Here is a 26,992-nt window from a genome sequence, read left to right as displayed (position 1 = left end):
ATAAACAACTCACAAAAGAATGTTCACAAATACAGGCATATCTCAAAGATACTGCAGGCTCAGTTCCAGACACCCCAATAAAGGAGCACTGCAATAAAGGAACACTGCAATAAAGCGAGTCTGTCTTTAATCAGTAAAAATGCAACTTCTGTGAAGTGCAATAAAGCAAAGCGCAATAAAATGAGGTATGCCTATATATGGAAAAACCTTCAACCTTCCCAGCAGCCCCGAAGGATAAAAATTTAACAAAGAGATATACTATTTTGTTTATCAAATAAACAACAACAAAATCATAGGATCTTGGACAGGAGCAATAGGAATTTTGTGCATGGTGGGTGGCAATGTAAGGTGGAAGTATTCTTTTGGAAAGCAACTTGACAATGTGTAACAAAAGCTTTAAAAACACTTATATTCTTAGACCTACTTCTGAGAACTCTCTTTAGAAAATAATGAGAAAACTCAAAAGTTTTATGCACAAAGATATTCACCATCACATTTAAAAATGCATTTTACTGCAAATTCAATATATACATTACCACATTTTTAACAGTGAAAACTGGAACCAACTTGAAATCTAAATGATACAAAAAATTTTTATATAAATGATATCTTCATTCAGTAGAATATTTAAAAAAATCATTTAAAAAGGTTAATAAAGAATTTCTAATATTGAAGTTAAAACTAAGTTACTAATAACGATGGTGAAACTAAAGGTGTTTAAATACTATTCTCCATTTCCATAGACTGGTGTAGAGAAAATTATTGGTGAATATAGAACAAAGGGAAGAAACCCTCATTGAGACCCCCCCAAGACCAGCAAGGGAGCAGATCAGGAACCCAAGGAAAAAAGGGAGAAAAACAGGACAAAACAACCACACAAACCATTGAGACTCCAAGGTCAGGATAAATACCATAAATGGAAGCCAGAAGCAAAATTATAAAGCAAGTAAATGGGATGATACAACAGATGAGATGATCTTCACCAATAAGGACTCTACAGATGGGTTCTGTGATAAACTAAATGTACTGTACAATATAAATTTTCCAGAAATAATGCACTTTGATTATAATATTGCTAAGACTATTTAAAAATGGGAAAAAAGTAGGATCAATGTTGTTCCATACTCCAGCAGAGTTACAGAGTGATAAATGTAAGACTTAGGTAAAACTAAATTCATGTGCCATTTCTTTTATGTCTCGTAGATAAACCAATACAAGATAGAAGGCTTGCTCCTTGAGGGAACAAAAAGTTCTCACAGCCTTAGATTCCATGTTTAAGACTAAGAGAAAATTTTCTCTACCTGAAGTTAGACAAGAGCTTTCTATGAGAGAATTATATAACTTTTAAACCAATAGAAGCTATATTTGCTTAATACTTGAAAGTAAAAACAAAAACAAAAAAGAAGACTGCTAAACCTGAGATTGATTTAGTTTATTAAGGTCAAACAAACTGCTCTCAGTTCTAAGATTATATCATAAGGGAGACAAATGACAGTTTTCTTTGTTTGGCCGCTCCCTTATATTAGGCTGCCTAATATACGATAGCTACATTCAGTTTTTGTCTTAAACTCACTAAATAGTTCTACCTGTGTCCTAGCCCACTCACTGCTAATGGGAGAGGCAAAAAACACCTGGTATTAAAAAAAGAAAGTAAGATTATTTCTGAACCCAGGTCTAAAGCCAATTGAATAATTTTAAATGGTTACTCTTTTCTATAGGATAATTTAACGAAGAAAGTATCAGTATAAGCTTAATTGGACTTTTTTCCCTGTTTTGTTTTAAAAGAGACTTAAGCTATTTAAATTATTGCTTAAGGCCCTTTTAAAGTCTAAGAAAATAAGCAAAGACTTTAACTCTTTTATTGTAGGCTAAAATGTAATAAATTCACGATGCAATAGAGTTGATTTTTGTGTGCTGCATATAAGGAATGGGTACAATGCATTTATACCCATTTTATTGGACTGGAAGTGTCACTGAAGTCTTCTAAGTGACTTAAGAGGTACTGTGACTTGGCATATGGTTAAATCAATTATAACCTCACCACGCTGCAATATGATCTAATAAACGGAAATCTTTTTTTACAACTCGTTCCTAAGAATATATTGTGATAAATAATTAAGATACTTTGTACTAAACTTCTAAACTAATTTACAGTGAATATGTCTGCATCACTAAATATTTAAAAAAGTAACTTTCTAACATTAGAATATAATGTAAATTATGATACAATCAATGGATTAAATAAATTTTTAAACTGATAAGCTTTGAGATTATGAAGTAACACTGAAAATGCGTATAATAAAATATTGAATAAAAAACTGAGATGCAAAATTTTCAGTTTAGAAAGATTATAGCTCTGTAATACAAATATGTATATGAAAAAAGACTTGGAGGGATAAAGACCACGATGCTAGGAGGAGATATTTTAGTATAGTGGGATTATAAGTATTTTTCTTCCCTCTTTCCTGTCTAAAATTTGTTTATATTACTTTTTAGGGAAAGTAACTTATTAAATAGTATCACTGGAAACATATATTGCTTCTTAACTTTTTTTGGTCCTGTCTTATAATTATGGAAGTTAATGGTAGATAGGACAGAAAAGTTTAGAACTTAAAACAAAATTCTTCCATAAGAAATAAAAGGAATTCTAACTGCAAAGAAAACTCTTTTTAAAAGAGAAAATACTGCTGATATGTAAAATGTGATTATTAACCCTAGCCAGGTAGCTCATTTGGTTGGAGTCTCGTCCTGATGCACCAAGGGTTCGATTGTGGGTCAGGGCGCATACAAGAATCAAACAATGAATGTATAAATAAGTGGAAAAACAAATCGATGTTTCTCTCTCTCTCTCTCAAAAAATCAATTAAAAAAATAAAATGTGATTATTAAATCTACTGTAAAAAAATTCAGAGTTTTCTTTTTCAATTACTCTTCTGAGAAAGAAACATCAGCACAAGTTATTAATTCATAAAGAAGATCACAACTACAAGAGACATAAACATTCTCATTTACTTTGCTCACCCACCCCTATTACAAAGCTCTTTAAAGTAAAGGTGATCAGTGTGTCTGTCAAACTGCAGGTGTGGAATAGGAAGAGAAAGGAAAGGCACCACTGAATACGGACAAATCTGATACATGTGGCCAGAACCTATGGCCTGTGGAACTCTCAACAAGGACATTATAAAAATCATCTTTTGGAGAGGATTCACAGCCCTGTGTATGCACATGCAATTATTTTACAATAAATTTGTGGTCATTCTATTTCCTGATGCATAAGAGTTGAGAAACAGAGTAAGGTAAACTAGTATATAAAATAAAAAGTGTAACCTCTTAATTTATCCTGTCCTTTACTAAATTCAAGAGTAATCTGCATATAATGAACATTCAACATCAAGTACAACAGAGAATATTCTGTTTCTAAGACCACAGAATATTTCTAGTATTCAGAAATCATAGCATATTTAGAATGACAGCTAAAAATATTAGTTTACCTTCCCATTTGTATAAATATTTAAAGATGTGCATAAGAAAACACAATACCCTTTTTGAAGGGATCCAGATTAATAAATTTAAAAAGCTAGAAGATAGATTCTCTCTCTCACACACACACCCACACACCACTTCTAATAAAGTCAAACTTGAAACTGTAAGTCTGATCACCTTACCATATGTGGCAAAAGTTCTTCTTTGCTGTTCAAACATAAAATCATTTATATGAGCTGGTTCAGCATATCCAGAAAGCATATTTCTAGGGGCAGCCATTTGCTGTGTCCTAAAGGGATTTTCTGGTCCAAACTGTAGCGTTATAAAAAAAAACACAAAACAAGAAAAAGAAAAAATCACACACTTAAATTCTGAGTGTATACAGCTAGAATAACTAGAATAATATACAATGTATAATATATTTTCAACTCTAAATCATCTGGGGTTGATTAACCTATTTGGGAACATGCTCGCCTCACTTAGTTCAGTGCTAGTGAGAGATGGCTGATTAGGCCTTTCTGTCAACTTTAGGACAGAAGGAGAAAAACCTAGCGCACCCAAGTCTACAAGTGGTTATTTAAATTAAAATTAATTAAAGTATTCAGTTCCTCAGTCACACTAGGCACATTTCAAGAGTTCAAGAGCCACGTATGGTTACTGGGTACTATAGTTCCATTACGACAGGCGTTCTATTTGACAGTGTTTCTCTAGATAATTGAGATTTACTACTGTTTTGTTTAAACTATGATGTGAGGGATTTGGGGTGACTTTTAGATCAATAATGGTACCATGAAGTAATTTTAAAAATACATATTTCTCCTCTACTAGACTGAGTTCCTCAAAGGTAGAGACTTAGAATCCTTAAAACTTAGCATGGTGCCTGAGATGGTAAAGCACTAATAAAGTACTAATAAAGGAAAGATTAATCAGAATCCAACTGGGGGCAGAAGACAGTAAAATAAACAATAAAAGTAAAGTACTAGAAAAAGTCTCTAGGGAAAGACATTACAAATGTAAATAAAATTTCTCCACTCTGAAAAGTCACACTACGAAAGTCTTACACAAAACAGTACCACTACTAACTGTTTGTAATGCTTTGAGTTTCTAGAATGGCTTTCCAAATGTTATTTAATTTGTACAAAAATCCAGGAAAGTTAGAGAAGTATTTTCATTCTCATGTTAGAAATGAAGAAAAAGGACAAAGATAATGTATTTTACCTGCCTTAGCTTCAACAGTTTTATTCATTAGTAGAACCAAGGCTAGCATAAATCCTAACCTAGCATTCTAACACATAAAATATTCCTTAAACATACAATCATAACCTCTAGCTTTAAAAAAAAAAAAAAAGCTATTATAAAAGGTATTGGGAAAAATCCAACTCTCTTTTTTTGTTTTAAAGTAAAGAATAAAATGAACTTCCCACTTTGGAAATAATGGGATTAGAGGTGATATTTTTATTTGAACTCTGGAAGGTGTACTGTCACAATGAAATATTTTGACATTAAACATCTTAGGTCACTGGCATTAGAAACCACTTTTCTACAATATACATACAACAGCCATACATATAAATTATTCATCTTCTCTTAACCAGAATGCTGCCTTCTCTAAATACCAACATTATATTATGCACAAAAATATAAATTTAAAGGATGTTAGATTTGCCTTACAATTTTTCTGCTTAATAAATGACAATATTCATTTTTTATTAACAGCTTCCATCTCTGTTTAAAATAATTCAATCTTAAAATGTTTTATATATAAAGCTTTTATTACTATTTATTCTAAATTATAATAAAGGAGAGTACAAGACTCTGTAGCCCACAAATATTAATGAAAAACTTACCAACAATCTAAGTATGATTATTAGTTCAATAACTTGTATTTTTTCTATATGTAAACTTATTTCACATACTAGTCAGTTTCTAAAAATCACCTGAATTACAAATTTACACTTAAACTTAACTACCAAAAGTTGAAAAGAAGTATTTGGAATATTTTATTAGGGCTGTTTCTATGATCTGGGGCCTTAGTTTCCTCATCTATAAAAGAGCTGGACCACATGATTTTTAAAGCTCATTTTAACATTAATATTTATAGCAGCCCATACAGCCAGATTTTTAAGAGTAACTGGCATTTTTTCCCCCCTCTTAATTTTTACACTTTTTTCCTATTCTTAAAAATACTATTATTTTAAGTCTGAGAATCCCCCTGAAGCTTATGGGTTTTATGAGTCCAGAGAAGCTAACAAATACACTTTTCTTTAAGTAGATACAATAAGAATTGGGTGAAATTAAAAAAAAAAAAAAAAAAAAAAAGAATAGACTAAAACAATGGCTACTGTCTTCAAGTTCTAACTATAAATTAAGAAAGCTTATCTGATAACTAGGTAGACCATTTAGGGAAAGTCCTTGGTTGGGAGCAGTATTTGATAAAATAAAATAGCCAATTCAGTTAATTTACTGAATTAGCAAAGTCAAAGACATAGGCATGTATCCTGCAAACCTCACCATGGCCTTCCAACTGGTCTTCCAGTTGTGGAGTGATTGTTAAGTGATCTGGACTCAGATTTGCAAATCTGTCACCTGCTGACAGTACAGTCTGAGACTTGGTTTCCTTGCTATAGAACAGGGATAAGAGTAGGCACTTCACTGGGTTGTAATGAAGACTAAAGGAGATACATATGGAAGTATATATGCCCTTCAGTACAGTACCTGGCATACAGTAATAAATGGTGGTTTTATTTCACGTTTCTATCACTGTTCTTTTCTATCACAAACCCTTACCAAATTCACCTCCCTATACATTCAGCTTTAATTATGCTACTCACTCATTGAAGAACCTTAAAAATCTACTTATTGTTAAATCAAGACCAAACTCTTCACCCTGGTCCCCAGGCCCTGTGCAATATACAAACTACCATTCTAGTCTTACCTCCTGTTCTCCCCTACTAACAATGACGAAAGTATTCCTGTTCTTCCTTTTTAAAGATTTAACCACTTTATTATTATATTATTTTTAATCTTCACCCAAGGATATGTTTTTATTGATTTTTAGAGAGTGAGGAAGACAGAGAGAGAGAGAAAAACATCAATGTGAGAGAGAAACATGGGCCGGCTGCCTTCCGTACATGCCCCAATCAGAGACAGAACCTGCGACCTGGGTATGTGCCCTGACCAGAAATAGAACCACACCTTCTGGTGTATGGGACACGCTCCAACCAACTGAGCACCTGGCAAGGGCAGCATTCTTGTTCTTTAGATCTATGATTCAGCTCACGCTGCTGCCTTCTGCCTGGAATCTTTCCTCGTAATAGCCTACCTAATCATCAATGTCAATAATAGTTATGTAAGTAACAGTAAGTGGTACCATTTATTAAATGCTTACTCTGTGCCAGAAAGTTTCCTAAACATATCATACATTATCCATTTATCCTTATAACTCAGTAAAGCAGAAATTATCTTCACTTTACTTAATGAGAAAACTAAGATAATCCAAGGTCACACAAGACCTAAAAAGCAATCTAACTCCAAATCTCATGTTCTTAACCTGGATTGTATTGCTTACTTTAAATACTGTTTCTTTCATGGAACTTCTTCTTATCTTTAAAACCAGATACAATCTCTCCTTAAACCTGAAGAGACCAGACTATTTCCTATAGGTGTCCTCTAAAGGAAATAGTCTGGTCTCTATCTTTTTAAAAAAACACACTTAGCACCCAGCTGGTGTGGCTTAGTGGTTGAACAGGCAACCCATGAACCAGGAGGTCACGGTTCAATTCCCGGTCAGGGTACATGCCTGGGTTGCAGAGTCCATCCCCAGTAAGGGGTGTGCAGGAGGTAGCTGATCAATGACTCCCTCTGATCATTGATGCTTCTCTCTCTCTCTCCCTCTCCCTTTCTCTCTCTGAAATCAACAAAAGCATATTTAAAAAAAACACACTTAGCATATCTTCTATGGTAAACAAAAGGCTTATATTTTGTTTCTAACAATGGATTCTCAAATATGAGAACTCGAATTTCATCTAGCAAAGTTCCTGGTAACACCTTTCCAGACTTTGCCAAATTACAGATCCTAGTCATAAAATTCAAAGTTAATAATCTGTTATGTCACAGATGATTCATTTGGCAACCAGGAAAAATTGTCATTTTTCTTTACTTTTCAGTCTCATTCTTTTCTTAAATTGTTGACAAGTACTGAAGTACTTCTAACGTAAACTAGTTTATATACTTGGTGGGAGGTTTCCTATTATGAGAATATTAAAAGACTGATAATCACACAAAAAGAATACGCCTACTGCCTTGTCAATATCACCACAAAAACCTTGACCTTTTAAATTTTCTTGAAATTTTTGAAAACTATAATTAAATAGCAATTTATTAGTTATGCATAGGATCTAAAAATTTAAGAAAAACAGACTTCATAGAAAATACATATACTGACATAGGAATGTCACATCCCACATTACTTCCAAATTTTCTAATTTTTTTGAATTTAGTGATCCTATTTTATTGAAGCGCTTTTCATTAAAAAAATCACGAAGCGTATATGTAATATACAACCTCTCGTCAGTGTGATGGCTTAAATGGTGTTAAGGAATATGGGACAGCCTATAGTTTGACTGACTGGAAGGATTTAAGAAATAATGGAATAAAATTTAAAATGTGCCACAGTCTCAGAATGTGAGAATGAAACTTTTGCTTCCTTGTATACCAAGAGAACTAGAGCACTCACTGTCTAAATACTAGCACTGACATCATTGGCTGTGCTACATATTTCACTTGCCATATTTTGAGTGACTACAGAAACCTAAGCAGGCAAATTATATAGAATAGTTTTATGATTCTGCTTTATAACAAACAAACAAACAAACAAAAAACCCCAATGACTATACACTAAAAAATGAAAAATATTAAAAAGTACCTCTTTCTCTACCAAGATGCAATAAGATTTAGCTTTTTAAAGTTTTTCTGCTAATAAAGCCTTTTTTTTTTTTATAATGACCTTTTTATGGCATCTCTGTTTTATCAATCAAGCATTCTTTTTCCCCTTTAAAGGCAAAATATCTAGAAATTTCATCTTTTCTACAAATGTTCCTAAATGAACAATTTTCACTCTTCCCCCCCCCTTCCTCATCTTCTTTAATGCCTTCATCATCATTTATCACTATAATCATATCGAAAAAAGAATTTGTAAGATGTCTTACTCAGAGCAGGCAATAAACACTGCAACTACTTTTGAGCAGTGGCCACATCAGAATGGTACCTCTTTTTAATGTTCTGCACAGCAACATTTGTAACTAGATGTTTCATAATATACTATGCAGTGATGATATTAATAAAGCAAATTTTCCCCCCCTAATGGTTAATATGTAATACTGCCTCATCAATACTGAGAGGAAGATGTTAACTAAGTTCACACCTAAGAATCAGATATTCTGAGATTTCCTTTTTTCAAAATACGTAGTTCCATGCTACCAGATAGTTGTATGTTGGTAGATAAACATCTCACAAAAGCATATACACTATTTAAAGTTTTGGGAAACAGAGGATGTTTTCTTTTAAAATTGAGATATAGTTGATATATTATAAGATATATTTTCTAACGAGTTTAAATAATACACTTTTTGTTTTGTTTTAATCCTCGCCTACGGATACTTTTTTTCATCGCTTTTCAGAGAGAGTAGAAGGGAGAGAGAAACATCGATGTGAGAAAGACACATCGACTGGTTGCCTCCCGGGGATGGAGCCTGCAACCCAGGTACATGCCCTTGGTCGGAATCGAACCCGGGACCCTTCAGTCCATGGGCCAGCTCTCTAACCACTGAGCAAAACCAGCCAGGGATAAACAGTATACTTTTTTGAGAAAACTTAAAAAAAAATTCACCAACTGTTTATCTACCTATGTATAATTTAAATAGTTTAGTAAAAGGCAGAACCTTAAATATAGTGTGTTTTCTTACCTCAGGAGCAAACATGGTCTCATAGGTAGGATTATACTGAACTTCCTTGACAGCAGGGTCAAGGTGAACTCCAGTCTCCAAATCTTCCTAAAAGAAAACCAAATGAACATTAAAGATCTGGCAAGTAATTGTTTTATTTTAAAACTACGTTGTCACCCTAGCCATTTTAATACCAATTTTATGATTATTACATCAGTGCCATATAATTAATAATTCTAATAACCAAAGAATAAAAGTAATGTATACAGGTATAAAGGTTAGAATGCATAACAAACATTTTTTTCCTTTCAAAATACTAACTTTATCCCAGCTGAAGAAATTAAAAATTTCTAAATAAGTTAACAGAACTCAAAGCCTTAAATTAAGTGTCTAACTCCTCTTTTTTATTAACTCAAAAAGACCTGATCTTCTGGTTCCAAATTCAGGAGAAGCAATTCTCCTTACTCAGCAGTTTATTAAATATATACTCAGGTGGACTGGTTGGGGATTGCACAGGAAACAAAAGGAAGTGAGAGGGCCCAGATCTAACTCTTAAGTCTTATCATCTAGGTCAATGTTCCACCCTTCTTAAATTCATCCCCCAGTTTAATGAACATAAAAATCTCATCGCCACTACAGAATCACTGATAGTCTATCTTTTGTGTAGCCCCACCACTTACAGACACAGCGATTCCCAAACTGGTATCTCTAGTCTGGACCTTTCCCTTGAACTCTTAGAGACTTGTGTATCTGACCTTCAATTTGGTATCTTTTCTTCATCTCCCACTTAATATGTCCAAAAGGGGATCTCTGGTCTCCTTTTCCCCAGTAACTCCCTCCAGCCTTCTCTAAGTTAAGTGCAGTCCATCCTTACACTGCTCTTGCGGGAATTCCGGGCATTATAGCAGCCCCTTTGTTCCCCTTCTGCAGCACTGTGCCCAGGCCTCAGCAGGTCGGCCCTCTACGCACACCCAGAATACAACCGCTTTTTAAGTCCTTTCCACTCTCACCTCAGTTCAATTTATCATCTTGCATCTGGATTATTTTAAAAGTCCCTGGCCCACCAACAGCCTCACTCCATAACCATGCCAGTGATTATTTTCAAATACTCATCAGATTATGTTGCTCCTGTGCTCTAAACCCTCCAGAGCACCTTCCCCACTCAGGGTAAAGGCTTAACAAAGGCCTACCAGGCTCGTTACCAGTTGTCCTCAGAAATTAAGTATAGTTCCCTAGGGCAGTTTCATAGGCATTTTTGCCCTCCTGTTTGGTCCTGCCTTAGCTTTTATATATTAAAAACATGCTTTTGTACAGGTTTAATTTTCATATTAAACATGTTATAAATACCTTTAATTTAGATTCAAGTTATAGTTAGAAAATTTTAAGGAAGTTACGTATCATTTATGAATTACATTTTGGTAAAGCTGGAATTACAAAATTGCTGTTATAAAATGAGGATGTTTGCATCTAACCGGTTGAGAATTTACCCTCCGTGATTTGCCCCGCCTCCTCCCCTGCAGCCCACCTTGTCTTCATCTCGCCCTGTACCTATGCTCACTGCACTACAGCCTCACTGGCTCATTTGCTAGTCCTGGAGTCACCCAAGGACAATCCTGCCTCAGGGTCTCTGGGCTTACTATTCCTTCTTCCTGGAATATTCTTTTCCTGGATATCCGCATGACTCTCTCTCTTCTTTCAGGTCTGGGCTCAGTTTCTTTACTTTCCTCTGACCCTGTTTTAATGACCTCCATTATATTTATCACCACCTGACATATATATTGATCGTCTACCTCCCTCCACAAGTTGGATTTTGTATGCACAAGTGTGTCCTCAACTGCTAGAACTATCCCTACCATATCACCATTTTTATTCTATGAGCCTCTTGCTGATGGTAGGATACATCTGTCAATACAAAGCAAAGACAATGCAAAGTAATATCACAAATTTTGCAAAATGGGTGGGATATCATGACATTGACAGTAATGTTGGAGAAGAAGCAATGCCACTGACAAATGAAGATCTGGTAGATTTAGACCAGCCAATGACCAGCGACTACACAACTGGCAAGAAAAATAACACCATAAACACACAGATATTGTTCCAAAATTTTACATCTTTTATTTGTTGTTTATTATTATTTTTAATATTCACCCGAGGATATGTGTTTTTTTAAATTGATTTTTAGAGAGAGAGGAAGGGGAGGAGAGAAGGGGAGAGAGAGAGAGAAAAATCGATCGGCTGCCTCCCATGCACACCCTGATGGGGGACCGAACCCTCAACCTAGGTATGTGCCCCGATGGGGAATCAAATCTGCCACCTTTTGGTGTACAGGATGATGTTCCAACAGAGCCACCCGGCCAGGGCGAAAATTTTACATCTTTTTAAACACCCTTCACCAAAGTAGGCAACTTAGTTTCTCTACTTCTCAAAGGTAGAGTCTTTCAGATATGACTCCATTAAACTCCCTTCCCCACCAGTTTCAAAACTGTTCATATCTTTACCATATCTTACCCTCCTCATGACTTCAATTTCCATCCCAAATTTACCCCTGACCACACTCCTGGCCTTTGGATCCATACATCTGACTGCCTACAGACCTTTATTATATGAATGTTCCTCTGCTATGTACAAAACAGATGCCATTCCCCCATATCTCAGCCTTCACTCACTAACAAATCAAGCACCGAGTCTTACTATTCTACCTCTGCACTATTTTTCCAGCAACTCCACTCCCACCATCCCTTCTCCACATCCCAGCCACCACTATACTAGTTCAGGGCTTCATTGTATCTTGCCTGGTCTATTATAATACCTCCTTATCAGGTTTAATATGCCCCCCACTTTTGCCATATTAGGCTAAGTGCTGATTTTTAAAAATAGCAAGCACTTTCATGCTTTCTGTGCCGTTGGCAAAGTTGCTCTTTGTTCATTATGCATTTCCCTTTAATTATCATTAGCGGCTAATCTGACGATGATGATAATATGTCATCATCTCATTTTCCCTGATAATTTCCCTCCTCCTGGCTCTAGAAAACTGTGTTTTTTGTTGTTGTTGTTTTTTGTGTCCACAGTTCTAAGGAATGCTTTACATAACTCCTTATAGCATTTGTGATATTATCTGTTGCACATGATCTCTGCTGCCTAGTTCAATGCAGGGCACTCAGAGCATGTTCAATAAATAATTAAACTGAAGAAAAGTCAAATCCATAGAGAAATTAAATAGAATGAAGGCTGACCAAAACCACTTAATTTGGCAATCATGTCACAAAAAACCTTTGCCAGAGCAATTTTGGTAGTGGGGTGGGGTATGAGAAGCCAGCTGCAAGGGGCAGAGGTATAACTCAGGATTTAGAAAAACAAGAAAGTAATAATTTTTACTCTTTCATTTCAAGACATTTGGTAATAAAGAAGAGAAGAGATGGGGTGCCAGACAGAAGGACTTTCAGGGTGAAATTAAGTTTGTTTTTCTCTCCATAAGAAAAGACTAGGTAAGAGATTTAGTCACAGGTGAGAGGGAGAAGCACATGAAAAGGAGGGGATAATCAAAGGTATGGAAGAGGTGGAAGGGAAGGGAATCCCGATTAGAAGATTAGCCTCTGAAAAGAGAAGGAGCTCTCTCTAGATGAAAGAGATGACAAAGATAACTGACAGGTGATAGATGTTTAGAGCTGGTTGGAGATGTAGGGAGTCACAGCTGGTCTTTTTATTTTCTTTGTGTAGTTAGGGGCACAGACATCTTCATAAAGCAAGCACGGTAACTAGAGATTTATTTATTCATTTAACAAATACTTACTGTGTGTCTACTATGTGCCAGGGCAGTGTTCTAGGCCCACAGAAAAAGACCAAGATCCCTGTCCTTGTGGAGCTTATATTCTAGTGAGGGATATAGACAATAACCAATATAATAAATAAGTGAGTTATATATATAGTTTGCTAGAAGAGGGCAAGTGCTATGGAAAAAACAGTATTTAACATTAGTGCCAGGACTGGGGTAAACACATTACCTCACATAATCCTTACAACACTCTGTGAGTTAAGTATTAACAAGATTAAGTCACTTACCCCAAAGTACTAACAGAATAAATGAGAAGGGGAAGAATTTGAAGTAGCCACAATGAAGGATGTCAAAGAGACCCAACTAGCAACAAACAAACAAAAATTGCTGGCAGAATATCAGTCAGGTTCTTAGTTGCAAGCAACTGAAACCATCACAGGCTGATTAACAGTATTGGATCCTTCTAAGTTTCTCTTAGCATTGCCAAGAAGGGTGGAGAATCAGCATGGGGAACCAGGCGAGATGAAGGGCTGAGTATACAGATGGAAGCACAATTCTAAATCAATCATAGCGTAGAGTTCATCATTTCTGAAACCACTGCTATGGCTACCACTGGATGCTGCTGTTGAAACTACTAGTCCAAGAAACTAGATAATGTTGCCTACCACTGCCACTTAAAAATATTTCCTTGCTCCTTTGTGGATTACCTTTAGATTAGGTGGATGCATTTGCCTGGCTGAGCCCAAGCCATAGTACTGGGCCTTCCAAGGGAGCTGGGAGAATGAGAATCTGGGTTTTCAGCTCCTGAAGGTAGGGGGCAGGGAGGGATATTCTTCACACTAAGACTCTGAGGGAAGGGGATTCAAATGCTGGGCCACCTAAAAGATGACACATAGATACTACCCTAGAATGCACACTAGAATCGTCACTGATTAGAGACAGTTTCTTACCTTGGGCTCAGTAGCACTATAAAGTTAAAAGGTTGTATACAAATTGCTTAAACTGCATAAAAACTAAATTAAATGTTTTATCTCTTAATATTCAACTTGTAGTGATAAACTGCTTAAATTAACAAGAGGCCACATTGATACCTCCCCAATGAATGTCATAGAATACAGTTGCTAGAACCACTTTATAATATGGTTTACTAGATCTTTCCAATTAAGGGTATCCTAAATTTTAATTATTTAAACAGAGTACTATGAGGTACCAAGCTTTAAATTCAAAGTACAATTTGAAAAGAATTACTCTTTATATATGCAGCAGTGCAACTAATAAAGAATATAAATAAGTCCCAGTCTCTGGGTCCTCCTAAAATTACAGAACAAATTGAATAGAACTCCAGAAAAAAAAGGGTTACTAATTTTACATTTAATTAGAAAAACTTGGACAATACCACAACTTTAAAACTCATGAGGAGTACAATAACAATTAGGCATGCAATTGAAATTACCTCAGAATTACAAAGGACTTCTATTCAGTTTTAATTATCCATATAAATTAAAGTACAGTAAATGAAGGGTAGATCCTATGGGTCAAGTAAGTTTGGAAAGTTTATCTTTCGTTGATTCAAAGAGATCTGAGAACAAAACTACATGATATTTACTTTCAAGTCTTTTTCACATTTCTTACTGTTGTACAAATAAGAAAATAGATGTGAAATCACTTTATAAACTATAAAGCAGAACTCAAATACTAATCATTACTATAAACCATTTATCAATTTATGGTATAGTGTTGTTTTTCCCCCCTGAAAGTGAAAATGAATAAACTTCCTAAAATGGGAGTCTAGGTGGATCAGATAAAAGAACAGAAATTCATATAAAGATATTGAGTTTGGCACTTAACAAATGCAGAGGAAAAGGGTGATCATTTGAAGCTCACAAATATGAGAAAGATCACTCACGAAGAAGAAATTTTAAAATATTCTCAAGAATAGAGGCAGAATTTTCATTTTACTCAAGTAGACTATATGCTAAAGCAAGGGATACACTGGGGAAAAGTAACAGTTATTAACTGAAATGAGAGAACTGCTTTAGTTCTTTAACTTCAAAGTCAACTAATAAGCAACTGTTACAATCCAATAGGGCTTATCACATGATTTCCAAAGTGCAAAATCTGACAATGTTGCATTAAAATAAAATTTTAACCAGAAAATACTCATTGTCATACATTGGAGAACACAAATATGTTAAATTAGAGTCTAGAATAAGAGAAGAGAGAATTGGACTAAAATAATATTTGAAAAGATAAGCACTGAGAACTTTCCAGAGATGTTGAAAGATTTACACTCCAAACCAGTTAATTCACAATTAAAGAAACAAATGAAAAGGACAAACCAGTTAATTCACAAATAAAGGACAAATAAAAAGAAATCCACAACTGTGTATCCAATAATGAACATAAATAATGAAACTATATCCCAAATAAAAGGGGTCCGGAGCAAGTGTCTTAGAAGCAGTCAAAAGAAAAAAGAAAAACAGCTACAGACAGCTGACTTGTTATTAGTAACGATGAAAATCAGAAGACAGTAGAAAAATTTAAATATGCTATGAGAAAATAATTCAGCTAAGCAAACTAAACTCAGTGAAAATATCCTTCAAGAAAGAGGCTTAAATAAAAATGTTTTAAAGACGAACTAAAACTGAAAGCAGCTGCCACCAGTTAATCCTCACTTAAAGACACTCTAAAATTTATTGAGACTTATTTTATAGCCTAGTGCAGGGCCTGGCAGAAATGTTAGAGGAAGCCCAATGACTAGCTTCAAGGGCTGAGGAAGAAAGAAGAGAAAAGGAAGACCCCTCCGTTCTTGGCTTGGATTAATGGGTTGGAATTATTATTCAAAATGGGGCCCAGCCGGGCGTGGCTCAGCGATTGAGCCTTGACCTAGGATCCAGGCGATTGGGGTTCAATTCTCCGTCAGGGCACATGCCCGGGTTGGGGGTTCGATCCCCAGTCAGGAGCATGCAGGAGGCAGCTGATCAATGACTCTTATCATTGATGTTTCTCTCTCTCTCTCTGAAATCAATAAAGATATATTTAAAAACAAAACAAAAAAACCAAAATGGGATTGTAGGTGCCGAGAGCCATGCTGGGAGAGAAGTTTAATAGTTCTGGAGTTAGCAAGGAGCTTACAACTGGAAATAATAAGGACAGTGTTCCTGGCAGAGTCCTAAGTGCTTCACATGCTTTATGACATCTTACAGCTCCAAGAGTTCTCCCAAGATGCTACGACTAGGCTGCGTTGTTTGGGTTGAGGAGAAAATGCAGTGAAGAAGTAGGAGAGAGCTCCAAAAACCTGGGCTGTGAAAGAAATCGAGACTCGGAAGGTTGATGAAGGAGTATAAGTTTGGGGAATCTGTTTTGTTATAAAGATAGGAGGATTCTAAGCATTCTTTCATACCAAATGCCCATTAGTAAAAAGTAAAATTCATAAATAGCTCACTAAAAACCTGTAAGTAACTTAAGTGACAACACCCTGGATTTGAGAAGACCTTAAATACAAAGGAATTTCTGTACACTGTCTCCCCTCAACACATCTTGACATTTTGATCCCCCCCATCCATTAGGCTCTTCTGGGCCTGTACTACCCATTGGTGGATGCTCTCCTTGGGCTCTAGACACGCCTACCTTTCCGCAGTTCTTATAACACATTAAACTCTCTGTCGTTACAAGGCTTGCTGTCTCCTTCGCCAGGAAGCTCCTGGCTTAGCTTGCACATGGCCGGCCGCTGCTTTTTCAGAGAGGACTTCCCTGACCAGTCTCTTGAAGTCCTACGCCTGCACTCTCTCTCGCAGGGCTCTGTTTTCCCCCTTCACAGCACCAAAGCCAACCTGCCACTTTAGTTGCTCACTTTTTACTGGCTGCCTCTTCCACTAGAAGGTGCGCACCTGATGGCCTGGTTTTTGTGTCTTCAACCCTTAGAACAGTTCCTGATAAATAACGTGCGTTCAGTGTGTGTTAAATCAACCAGATAACCCGATTTCTCCCTTTATCACCTCTCTCAACTGGGATCAGGCACAATCCTTCTTAAGCCCAAGTCCCTCTCTCCCTGTATGGACCTAGACCATCAAAAGAGGTAACATTTGTTGCACTGTATTAAATACCAGGCTCTGCGCTGTAAGCTTTATTTCCACCACTTCACTTCATCTAGACAATAACCCACTCATATAGACAGGTGCTTGTAAAATTATCTCCACCGCACAGGCAGGAAACGTGGCCAAGTTCACACAAGTGGAGCTGGGACTGGATCTAGTTCTGACTTAAAAAACAAAACAAAGCCGGTCCGCCGCTCCCTTCCAGGGAGGGCACACGCTCTGGTTTGGGAAGCCCTGCGTTAGCCTTCCTTCTGTTTTGAGATTTCGCCTGCTCTATCCAGGCCACATCCTAATCCATAAATTTCACTCCCTCTTCCCACCCGCTGTCCGGCGGGAGGCGAGAGCGGGGAGCAGCGGAGGGCTGTCCCGAACCTCCACTTCCCGGCCTCTTCCCAGGAAGACGCGTGTGGCAGGGAGAAGAGCTCCAAGCGTTAGCAACTCACTCTCAGCACCGAGGAAGAGGTAACCCGCGCGCGGCCTGACAAGCGACTGCCAGGTTTTGGAGCAGAAGCCAAATTCCCGAACCGCATCAGAGGCAGAAGCGCTTACCTTAACTGCCACCTCCGGAGCGGAGTCCACCGCCACCGCCAGAGAGGGCTTGGCAGAGGGCGATTTAGTCAAGTGCATGAGGGATTCAGCGGCTGGCAGTGGACATCGTCCGCCCTCACTGTCCGAGTCCGATTCGGACCCTGAACCCGAACCATAGGAAGCAGCCAGAGCTGCAATTGCTGCCGACATGACGGCAACAGAACTGCGGAGACCAGGCCCCAGCGGAAGAAGAGGCTCCCAGGTCCTGACAGATTGCTAATATACATATTTTTACTTCCTTTGCTAAGAAATAAATTATGACATTTTAAATAAATTAATTAGTATTAGAATAAGTACAACATAACCGAGAACTTGGAACATTTATCTAGGGAAACAGAGAGAATTATAATAGCTTATAACTTTCAGGACCTTTTTGGCTAGATTAAAGACTACGAATTCCGATATATCTTGCGGTCTCCGAGTCCTGCACTCCCGGCGTGCAGCGCGACGGGAAATGAAAGGCACGATGGGAAATGTAGTTTGGAGCGAGGGGGCGGGGCGGGCGGGCAGGCATCTCTTTGACCCCGCCCCCGAGAGGATGGTTCATTCAATTGGCTATCATCTTCCCTCATTCCACGGACTGTTCTCTCCGTCCCCTCCCCCAAATTGAGGATTGGGCAATACCATAAAACCTCTGGAAAGGGGGAAGATGGATATTCATCCCCGCTGATGGGCGAGTGGGCGGAGGCTGAGTCGGCCACCCCTGCTGCACCTAGGCACTGGGGGCTGGAGAGGAAAGCCAGAAATCTTAAGTTGGGAGACTCTGACGGACCGGGAATAGCTCCTGGTGGGAAGGATGGGAGGTTAGGTAGCAAGAGTCCAGGGGTCCCCCCTGCTTCAGGAGCGGGTCCCTGCGCCCGGTTGTGGAGCGGAGCGCGCGGGGAGGGGGCAGGTGGGGGGCGGCGGCGGCGGCTCTCGGTGTTGTTCGCTCGCGCGTCGAGCACACTGTGGGTCCGACGAGCGGCGGGCGCTGCTGGCGGCGTTCCCTGTGGCCCGGTGCGTCGGCCGCTGCTCGGAGGGGGGTTGCACCCGGGAGCCTGATTCTCCTGCAGGCTCTAGGGGGAGTCCCGGGAGCTGAAGAGGACCGGCGGCCGCCGCCGAGGCATGAAGTAGGGGTAAAGCAAGAGCCCCCAAGATTTCTCGGTGAGCGCGAGTCTCTCAGGATTGTCTTTTGGGGGGAGAGGGTGCTGGGGAGGAACTCTTCCTCACCGGCCAGAACGGAGAGGTGTGTGCGTGGAGCTCTAGTCCAGCAAAGGTGACGGGGATGGGCGCGTCTCCCCCGCAACGGCCCCCACCCCCATTCGCGGTTCCCGGTCTCCCGACGCCCACCCGCCAGCCGGGCTGGGTGCCGAGGGGGCCGGCGGCCGGCCGGCGCGTCGGGGTTTCGGTTGCAGGGACCGGCCGGAGGCTGCTCTAAGCTGGGAGACTGCGGGTCTCACCTGAGGTGCCACCGCCTGAGCGCCCCTGCCCTGCACCCCGGGGCCGCCCCCGTGCCTCCTGGCTCCGGGGAGGCTGCAGCGCCCGGCGGCGGAGAAGCCCCTGCTAGTGCTACGTGCCCGGGGCTCCGTGAGGGAAGCTTCGCGTTTGCGTGTTTGCGCCGCGGGTCTGGGTCTAAGGACCTAACGGCGGAGCGGGCGCGGGGATCCCTTTCTTCGTTTGAAGAGCGGGCGAGGAAGCGTGGCTGTCGCATCTGATGCCTGTTAATGGGGGTAGCCTTCTGGAGAGTTAGGGAGCCGCTCACTCGGCTCCGATGTCGGCAGGACTCGCCCATTGTGCCACCCAGATAATTATTCAACTATGCAGCATCCATTGCACCTTTCCCGTTTGTCTTTTCCCCTTGCTACAGCATGCCCCCTAGCTTCGGCACTCTGACGCCTTCTCTTGCACTTGCTGCTGCTGAACTGGAATCATGATGAACAGAAAGCACATCTGACCTGAACATTCACAGCCTGTCCTATAGCCGATTAGTTAACTAGTCTCCAGCTAGGCCGGGTACTTTAATACGACTCGATCTAATCCTATCCTTGGATTGTATTTTAGTTTTTTCCTTGGTGGTAGATTCACGTATTAGCCAAGTCTTACTCCTGCCCAGTAACTGATGTAATTGATTTATGGGTTATTCACCTCATCTAGTGTTCTTAAATTTAATTTGTATGGTAGGTAACTTTAATTTTTCTAATTGGTGATGGAACTATATCAGAATTACAAATGCAGTTTCAATCTTTGAACTCTCTGGAACAGCTTCTCTCGTGCTGTAATTTCAAGTTAAGGAAAGTATATGTCCAATATTTGAATAAAGTACATGATATAAAATTTCTCAAGTTTTCAATAAGAAAAGTTTTGTTTTTATTTCTAGTAACAGAATGTTGGATGCTCATAGTCTTCATTTGAACGAAAAGAAGCATTTAATATTTAAGGTGGAGTTTTAACTACCATAACGAGCATTCACTAATTTAACTAAGTTTTAGTTTTTATTCAGTTCTTTTTTTTGCAATATCACTATTTTTCAGTATCATTGAATTACTTGTTACAGATTTTTTCTCATTTTCCTAACTTCTGTCAACAAGGATGAGTAGGCTCCAATTTTTCATGACGTACCTGAAAGGTGAATTATTTTTTGAAAATGGAAGAAACAACTGTTAGTTACTTGATACTATGTTAAAAACTGTTTACATATTAAAATAAATGATTCACTACCAAAAGTGTTTTCTTTTTGTTTTTGTAATCCTCCCTTTCCAGCTTTTCTTGTTTAAGCTTGTTGCCATAACCCTCTTGGTAAAATGAAATTGCACATAGGCATTGCAGGGGTAGTAGTTTTAAGGTACAGTAATTGTTTTATGGCACTCAAAAGTGGCGCACATATAATTTGATGGTGTAGGATCGGTTGCTTGGTTAGGAAATGACCTTGCAATTTATAAAATGGACACCTTTGTGCCTTGGTTTCCTTATATGACAGTGGTGATAAGTAGAATGCATAAATTCAGTAAAGATGTTTTCATAATGCTTTTAAAGATTTTAAACATGTTTTAACTGATGAATGATGAAAAATATTTCAGTGTAAAATTCAATGAAAAAAATGTCATTAGGATTTTTCTTGACATTTTAGAATGGCTAGAAATTGAATTTTGTTTTGGAAGGGTACAGATCTAAATTGAAGAATATTTCTCATCCATCAAGAGTTTTTAATAATTTGATAGGTATTATAGTTAATATCTGTATGTAATATCTAAATATAGGTATAGTTAGTATTGATGAAAAAAGTTATAGGACTTGGTAATAAGCAAGCAGAATATTGATTTAAGTTTGTGAAAAATAAAATCTCCAGAAAACATTAAGGCCTTTTTCAATAAAAACTTGTAGCCGACAAAATCCAGAATACATAATTTTGATCATTTGTAAGATATGCTATGGAGCTACTTTATTATTCAGGTATGTAAATAACTATATTCAGAAACAATGTATGACTGCTGAATACTATATTCATTTTGCTTTATTTTCAGAATAGTCTAAGGTACCATTTCCAAGTGCTTGATTTTCATGAGCAAAGTAGATAGTAGCTTTTGATTTCCTTAATGGAGGATTAACTGAGTTAATTTTCTTAGCAGAAACTATTAAAATATATTATTAGAGCCCTAGCCAGTTTGGCTCAGTGGTTAGAATGTCGGCCAGCAGACTGAAGGGTCTCGGGTTGGATTCCAGTCAAGGGCATGTACCTCAGTTGCAGGCTGGATCCCAGGCCCTGGTTGGAGCATGTGTGGGAGGCAACCAATCGATGTCTCTCTCTCTCTCTCTCTTTTTCTCTCTTTCTTTCTCGCTCGCTCTCTCCCCCCCTTCTCTCCCCCCTTTCTCTCTCTCTCCCCCCTCCCTCCTTCCCTTCTACTCTCTGAAGAAGCAATGGAAAAAATATTCTCAGGTGAAGATTAAAATATGTGTGTGTGTGTGTGTGTGTGTGTATATATATATATATTATAATATATTATAATATATATATATATAAACTTTTACCAAAACAGTGCTTTTGGTTACTTTGTGAGGCTACTTTACATAGATGAGACTATTCAGTGTCTTTAAATTTACTATTGTATTGGGTGTTTTTTTTTTTTAGAATTAATTTGATTACATTTTTTAATGTTTTCTTAAATTACCAACTGAAATTCAGGTGTCATCATCACTTGGGTACATACAGTTAACACAAGGTTTTTTATTAAGCTTCTTGAGGACAGGAACTGATTTGATGCTTACTATCATAAATCTAAAGTTGTTAGCATAGTGTGTCGCAAGTGGGAGGAGCTCAATGTGTTTTGGGGTTTTTATTTTTTTGGACAAATTAAATGAATGAGTGAAGAATATCCACTGATTTAATGTACTGAGTAGACATTTTAAAAAATAGATTTATCAAACAAATTTTAATTAATGAAACATAAGCTTTATCTGGAGAAAAGAGAAAAATGTATTTGGAGTTTCTTTGAACTTTATCTGTTCAGATATAATTCCTTTACCTACGCTAGAACTAGCGCTAGATATTCTATAATGTATACATTGTCAACTCTTTATGAAATAATAATTTCCTTTCCTCTTATAGCTCATTTCATGAAAATATACATGAAAAGTTTTCTTTGTTTTTCCTAAATGAGTATAGAAATGTGTTTGATTTTTTTTACTTCAGTTTTCCAGTGAAATATTAATAAAAAGATGTGTGTAAATTATATCCTGTGCTAAATGTGCAAAATACCTAACTTTAAAAATAAATGGCCCCGAACTGGAGCTTTGTGTAAAATGAAGCTTTTCCTGAAATGTGTTTTTAGTTTATCACACCCAGTTTATAATTTTGAGTCTCTATGTATTGGTAGTTCCTAACTTAAAATGGGATTGATTATACTTTAAAACTTATAAAATGGTTTAGAACTTGGAACTTACTTTCTCATAAACAAGAAACTTAGTGGTTACATTCACAAACAGCCCACCAAGTTTAACCCATAATATACCTTAATTAGAGAATTATGCTAATAATACTAGAGAATTTAAAAATTATATTAATTAGTATAAATATAATATTGAAAATACCTATAATACTGGGTACAACAATATTTCTGTGGGAAAGTCAATTCAGAATCTACTTTGAAATGCTAGGAATACATTTTTCTTGTGTTAGTCATGGCAACATTATTAGGAACTTGGCCTCTGACATCCACTGGACATGGAGAAGAGGAGAATCTTCAGTCAGTGGACAGCCTTACATCATCTGGAGCAGTGGTCAGAGAATGGGAGAAATTGGAAGGAGCTAGGATCTTCTATGTAATGTTGGACAAGTCATTTTACCTTTAGCAAGGTTTCTGATTTTCTCAATTGTAAAATGAGCACGTTGAAGTAGATGACCTATGTGGTTCCTTTCAAAGGTACTTCGAAGCTCAGTATAACCCTTCCTTCCCCCACTGGGGTTCAATTTCCCTTTCTAGTATTGCTGCTTATATATTTCCTGTTAGGGAATTTCTTCTTTTTGGATTTACCTCTGAAAAGATTGCAGTTTTAATCTTTTCTCAAATGCCTATTCTTGAAAGCTAGACTTTTTAGGTTTTTAAAGGAGGGTTTTTGTTACTGTGGTCATAACTGATTTGTTGCTGTTACTAGGGAAACAGAAGTCAAAGAATAGGTAAATTTTCTTTTTGGGGAGAGTAGGGAGTCTTGGATGATGAATTTGATTTTGGATATGTTGAATTTGGGTTAATGAGACATCGTATCACTGTCTGGCAGACCGATAGCACAGGACTAAATATTTACAAGGATGTTAGGGTTTGTATAACGAATTTAGAGGTGATAGTTCAAGATTCTGGAAATAGATGGATTTATGCACAGAATAGTGTGTAGAAAGAACAGATATTACAAAACGGTTGGCTTCTGACTCAATATTTACAGAGTGGGAATTAAGGAGAGCCAGAAGAGGATACTGAACGTGTGATCGGAGAAGATAAAGTGTTTTGCATTTGGATTTGACAATTCTGTTGGGACCAGGGTTTAAGGTCTGGGGCAGTTCTCCTTTGACTAGGAATGTGGGATGCTAGTGAGGTAGGAAGGGAGGCAAAGGCAAACATATGTTGATGGTTTTGAAAGGAGAGGAGAGTGAAGGAATTACAGGAACTTGATAAGGACAAATAAATTTTATAATGAGAAATTGGCTTGGTAGGATAGAATATTAGGTCTGAAAGGGACATTTACAGATGGAGTTCTTAGAGGTAGAACCTTTTGAGTGCGCAGATACTTGATGTGTTTAGCAGTAGAGGGGAAGGTGCTACTTCTTAATCTTCAGGACTGGAAGTACTGGCAGTGGGGGCCCTCAGGAGAGATTGGGTTCACTTTAGAAAGCCTTGCTCTACTCTACATGCTTCTAACACTTGGGTTGGCAGGCAGTACAGTCTGTATCATTCAAGGTAGGAATCTTGGTGGAAAGAAAGGGGTCAGTGCTTAATTATAAATATATTCTCCTTGTAAAACTAAGTCTTTTTCATTGTGATAGAGGCAGCCAACAGCTGTGTACACCATCAGTGTTAATATAAAAATCATAATTTTCATTGTCATTTTACTCAGAATTAAATGAAATAAAGTATGTCTCTTAACGGGTGTGTATGTAAAGGACTTGGTTTCATCATTAGCATTAAAAAGAAAATGTAAATTTCTTTTTTGTAATGTTACATTAAGTACAGAAAGATGACATTAATGACCTGTCATCAGTTTAACATGAATTTTAAAATATATGTCTTATAGTAGGGATGGATTTATGAGTTCTCCAACTAATTTTAAATTCATTAAATTTGCTTATTAAAAGCCTGTTCTGTGAGAGGTCATGAAACTGCTGCTTAAAATAGTATTTTCTGTAATATCCTTATGGAGCTCTTTTTAGGGTAAAGTGAGATTATTGCTATAAAAAGACTTTTGAATCAAGTCTGTATTAATATAACATATTACTGTTATAGTCTCATGAGACCAGGACCATAGTTAAGGCCTTGATTTACATTTTAATGAAATATTTAGTATGGTACTTAAATATTTCTAATGTAATAAATGAGTGAATAAAAAGTATTTGTTTTGGAATTTATCAGTTTAGCTTTATTATTTCTAATTTTTAAGTGACTCCCTATTCCAGGAATATTGAACTTAAACTAAAGAAAGACGGTGATAGTCTGTTGAAAATTTTTGCTTATTTTTCTTCTTAAGTGTTTTGTTTCTATTTGAATCTGTTTTTTTTTATCTGTAGCTGTCTCCCCAAATAATGGTAGAATTATTTATACTTGACATTATTTGAGGATGACAGTGAACCATACAAGTTCTTTCAGTTAGATATAGATGTATAATCTCACTTTAAGAAAATTTAATGTGAGATTACTAAAGTGAATGTAAATAAAAGTAATAGAAAAGGTTGAAGCCCTAAATCTTGGAGCACTCTAAGGTTCAGAGGTACAGAAGATGAGGAGGAAGAGATGGGGGGAAAGCCATGGATTTGAGGTCTGCCGAAAGCCAGTTAAGAAAGTGATTTCAAAGAGTGAACAACTGTCAGATGCTGTTAAGAGGTTGAGAGAAGAGGCCTGACAATTAACTGCTGGATATAGCAGATAACTGACCTTGGTGAGATGGTTTGGGAATGAAAGCCCGAATGGGACGGGTTTAAGTGAGAATCAGACGAGAGAAATCAGAGAACTCATTCAAGGAATTTTGCCATAAAGAAGAGCAGAGAGAGAGTGGCTGGAGGGAGAAATAGGATGAAGAGAGATTTGTTTTGGTGGTTTTGTGTTTTTAACATGGATGAAATTATAGGATGTGTCTATGCTGATGGCAGTGATCTGAAGGGGGGGCAGGGCAGGGATGCAGGAGGAGGACAATTAGTCCTTGCTGCTTAAATAGGGTTTGGGAACTGGTTTGGAACTTTCCACTATGTGAAATGATTTCTGTGGAGAAATCTTTGACTTCAACATAGGCAATTTACAAATGCCTAGTAACCCAACCCATCTACCATTTTATAGTTGTAGATTATTTTTAGTGATGGGATGGGAATTGATAAAGTCACATTTTCCATTGTGATAACTGCACTTATTTTTAAGTCAAGAATAGGATTGTAATGTATAGACAGAAGATAGCAGAGCTCACTGATCTACCTGAGTTTGTCTAAACGTGCACTGTTTTAATCTATTAGTCTTCAAGATTTTTTGTATATGTATTTCTAGAAGTATTTTTGAAAAACCATACCCTCTTGCACATTGAAGTTGTGTCTAACATTACTATTATAAATTTAAATCATGTATTTTTGGTAATAGCTGGTAGAAAATAATAAGCATTTTTAGCACGAGGAAGAGTAATGGAATAGTTAATGCTATTTGATTAGATGGATTTTTGAGAACTTTAATGAAATATAATTGCCAAACAATAAATTGTACAATTGGATAAGTTTTGACTTACGGATTCATTCTGAAACCATCATGACAATCAAGATAATGAACACCTTTCCCCCAACCCCCAATTTCATAGTCTTTCTGTGTATTCCCTGTATCCTACCTCTTTCTAGTCCTTCCATCAACCCCAACTTCCATTCTAGGCCACCACTAATCTACCTTATGTCACTATAGGTTAGTTTGCATTTTCTAGAACTTTATATATGGAATCATATAGTATATATTCTTATTTGTTTCTTTCACTCAGCATGATGATTTTAATTTACCCATGTTCCATACATCATTAGTTTATTTTATTGCTGAATACCATTCCGTTGTCTGAATACTACTCCAGTGGATAACAATTTGTTATTCATTCATCAGTCGATGAACATTTGGGTGGTTTTTAGGTTTTGGCTATTACAGATACAGCTGCTGTGAGCATCATGTACAAATCAATGTTTGGGCATGTGCTTTCATTTTTCCTGAGTAAATACCTTTAAGTGGAATAGCTGGTTCATACAGTAGGCATATGTTTAACCTTATAAGGAAGTATTGAAGTCTTTTTCATAGTGTTCATGCCATTTTATATTTCTACAAGCAAGGTGTGAGTTCAGTTGCTCCACATCCTCGCCATTCTAATTTTAGAGCTGTTACAGGTTGGTAGTGGTATCTCATTGTGGCTTTAAT

General features: G+C 37.4%; 2 protein-coding genes across 5 annotated transcripts in view; one reads left to right on the top strand and one right to left on the bottom strand.

Annotated features, from left to right (window-relative positions):
- CDC40 (cell division cycle 40) overlaps nucleotides 1–18,207 on the bottom strand; it is a 43,978-nt gene extending 25,771 nt beyond the window's left edge. Inside the window, exons 1-3 of the mRNA XM_016217526.2 lie at nucleotides 17,847–18,207; nucleotides 9,447–9,533; nucleotides 3,666–3,795 (exon numbers count right to left, since the gene is read on the bottom strand). Coding sequence (XP_016073012.1) covers nucleotides 3,666–3,795; nucleotides 9,447–9,533; nucleotides 17,847–18,035 — 406 coding nt within the window. The 5' untranslated portion in view covers nucleotides 18,036–18,207. The remainder of the gene's footprint in view (nucleotides 1–3,665; nucleotides 3,796–9,446; nucleotides 9,534–17,846) is intronic.
- Nucleotides 18,208–18,785: 578 nt separating this feature from the next.
- Nucleotides 18,786–26,992, top strand: part of WASF1 (WASP family member 1) — a 36,524-nt gene continuing 28,317 nt past the window's right edge. For all 4 annotated transcript variants that reach the window (XM_087817549.1, XM_016217521.2, XM_087817548.1 and 1 more), the window contains exon 1: nucleotides 18,786–19,028. The gene's annotated coding sequence lies outside the window, so the exon portion shown is untranslated. The remainder of the gene's footprint in view (nucleotides 19,029–26,992) is intronic.

This window comes from Miniopterus natalensis, chromosome 5 (genome assembly GCF_054644295.1).
Source record: "Miniopterus natalensis isolate mMinNat1 chromosome 5, mMinNat1.hap1, whole genome shotgun sequence".
NCBI lineage: Eukaryota > Metazoa > Chordata > Mammalia > Chiroptera > Miniopteridae > Miniopterus > Miniopterus natalensis.
Note: the sequence above shows the minus strand (reverse complement) of the source record. Positions and strands in the feature narration are given on the sequence as shown.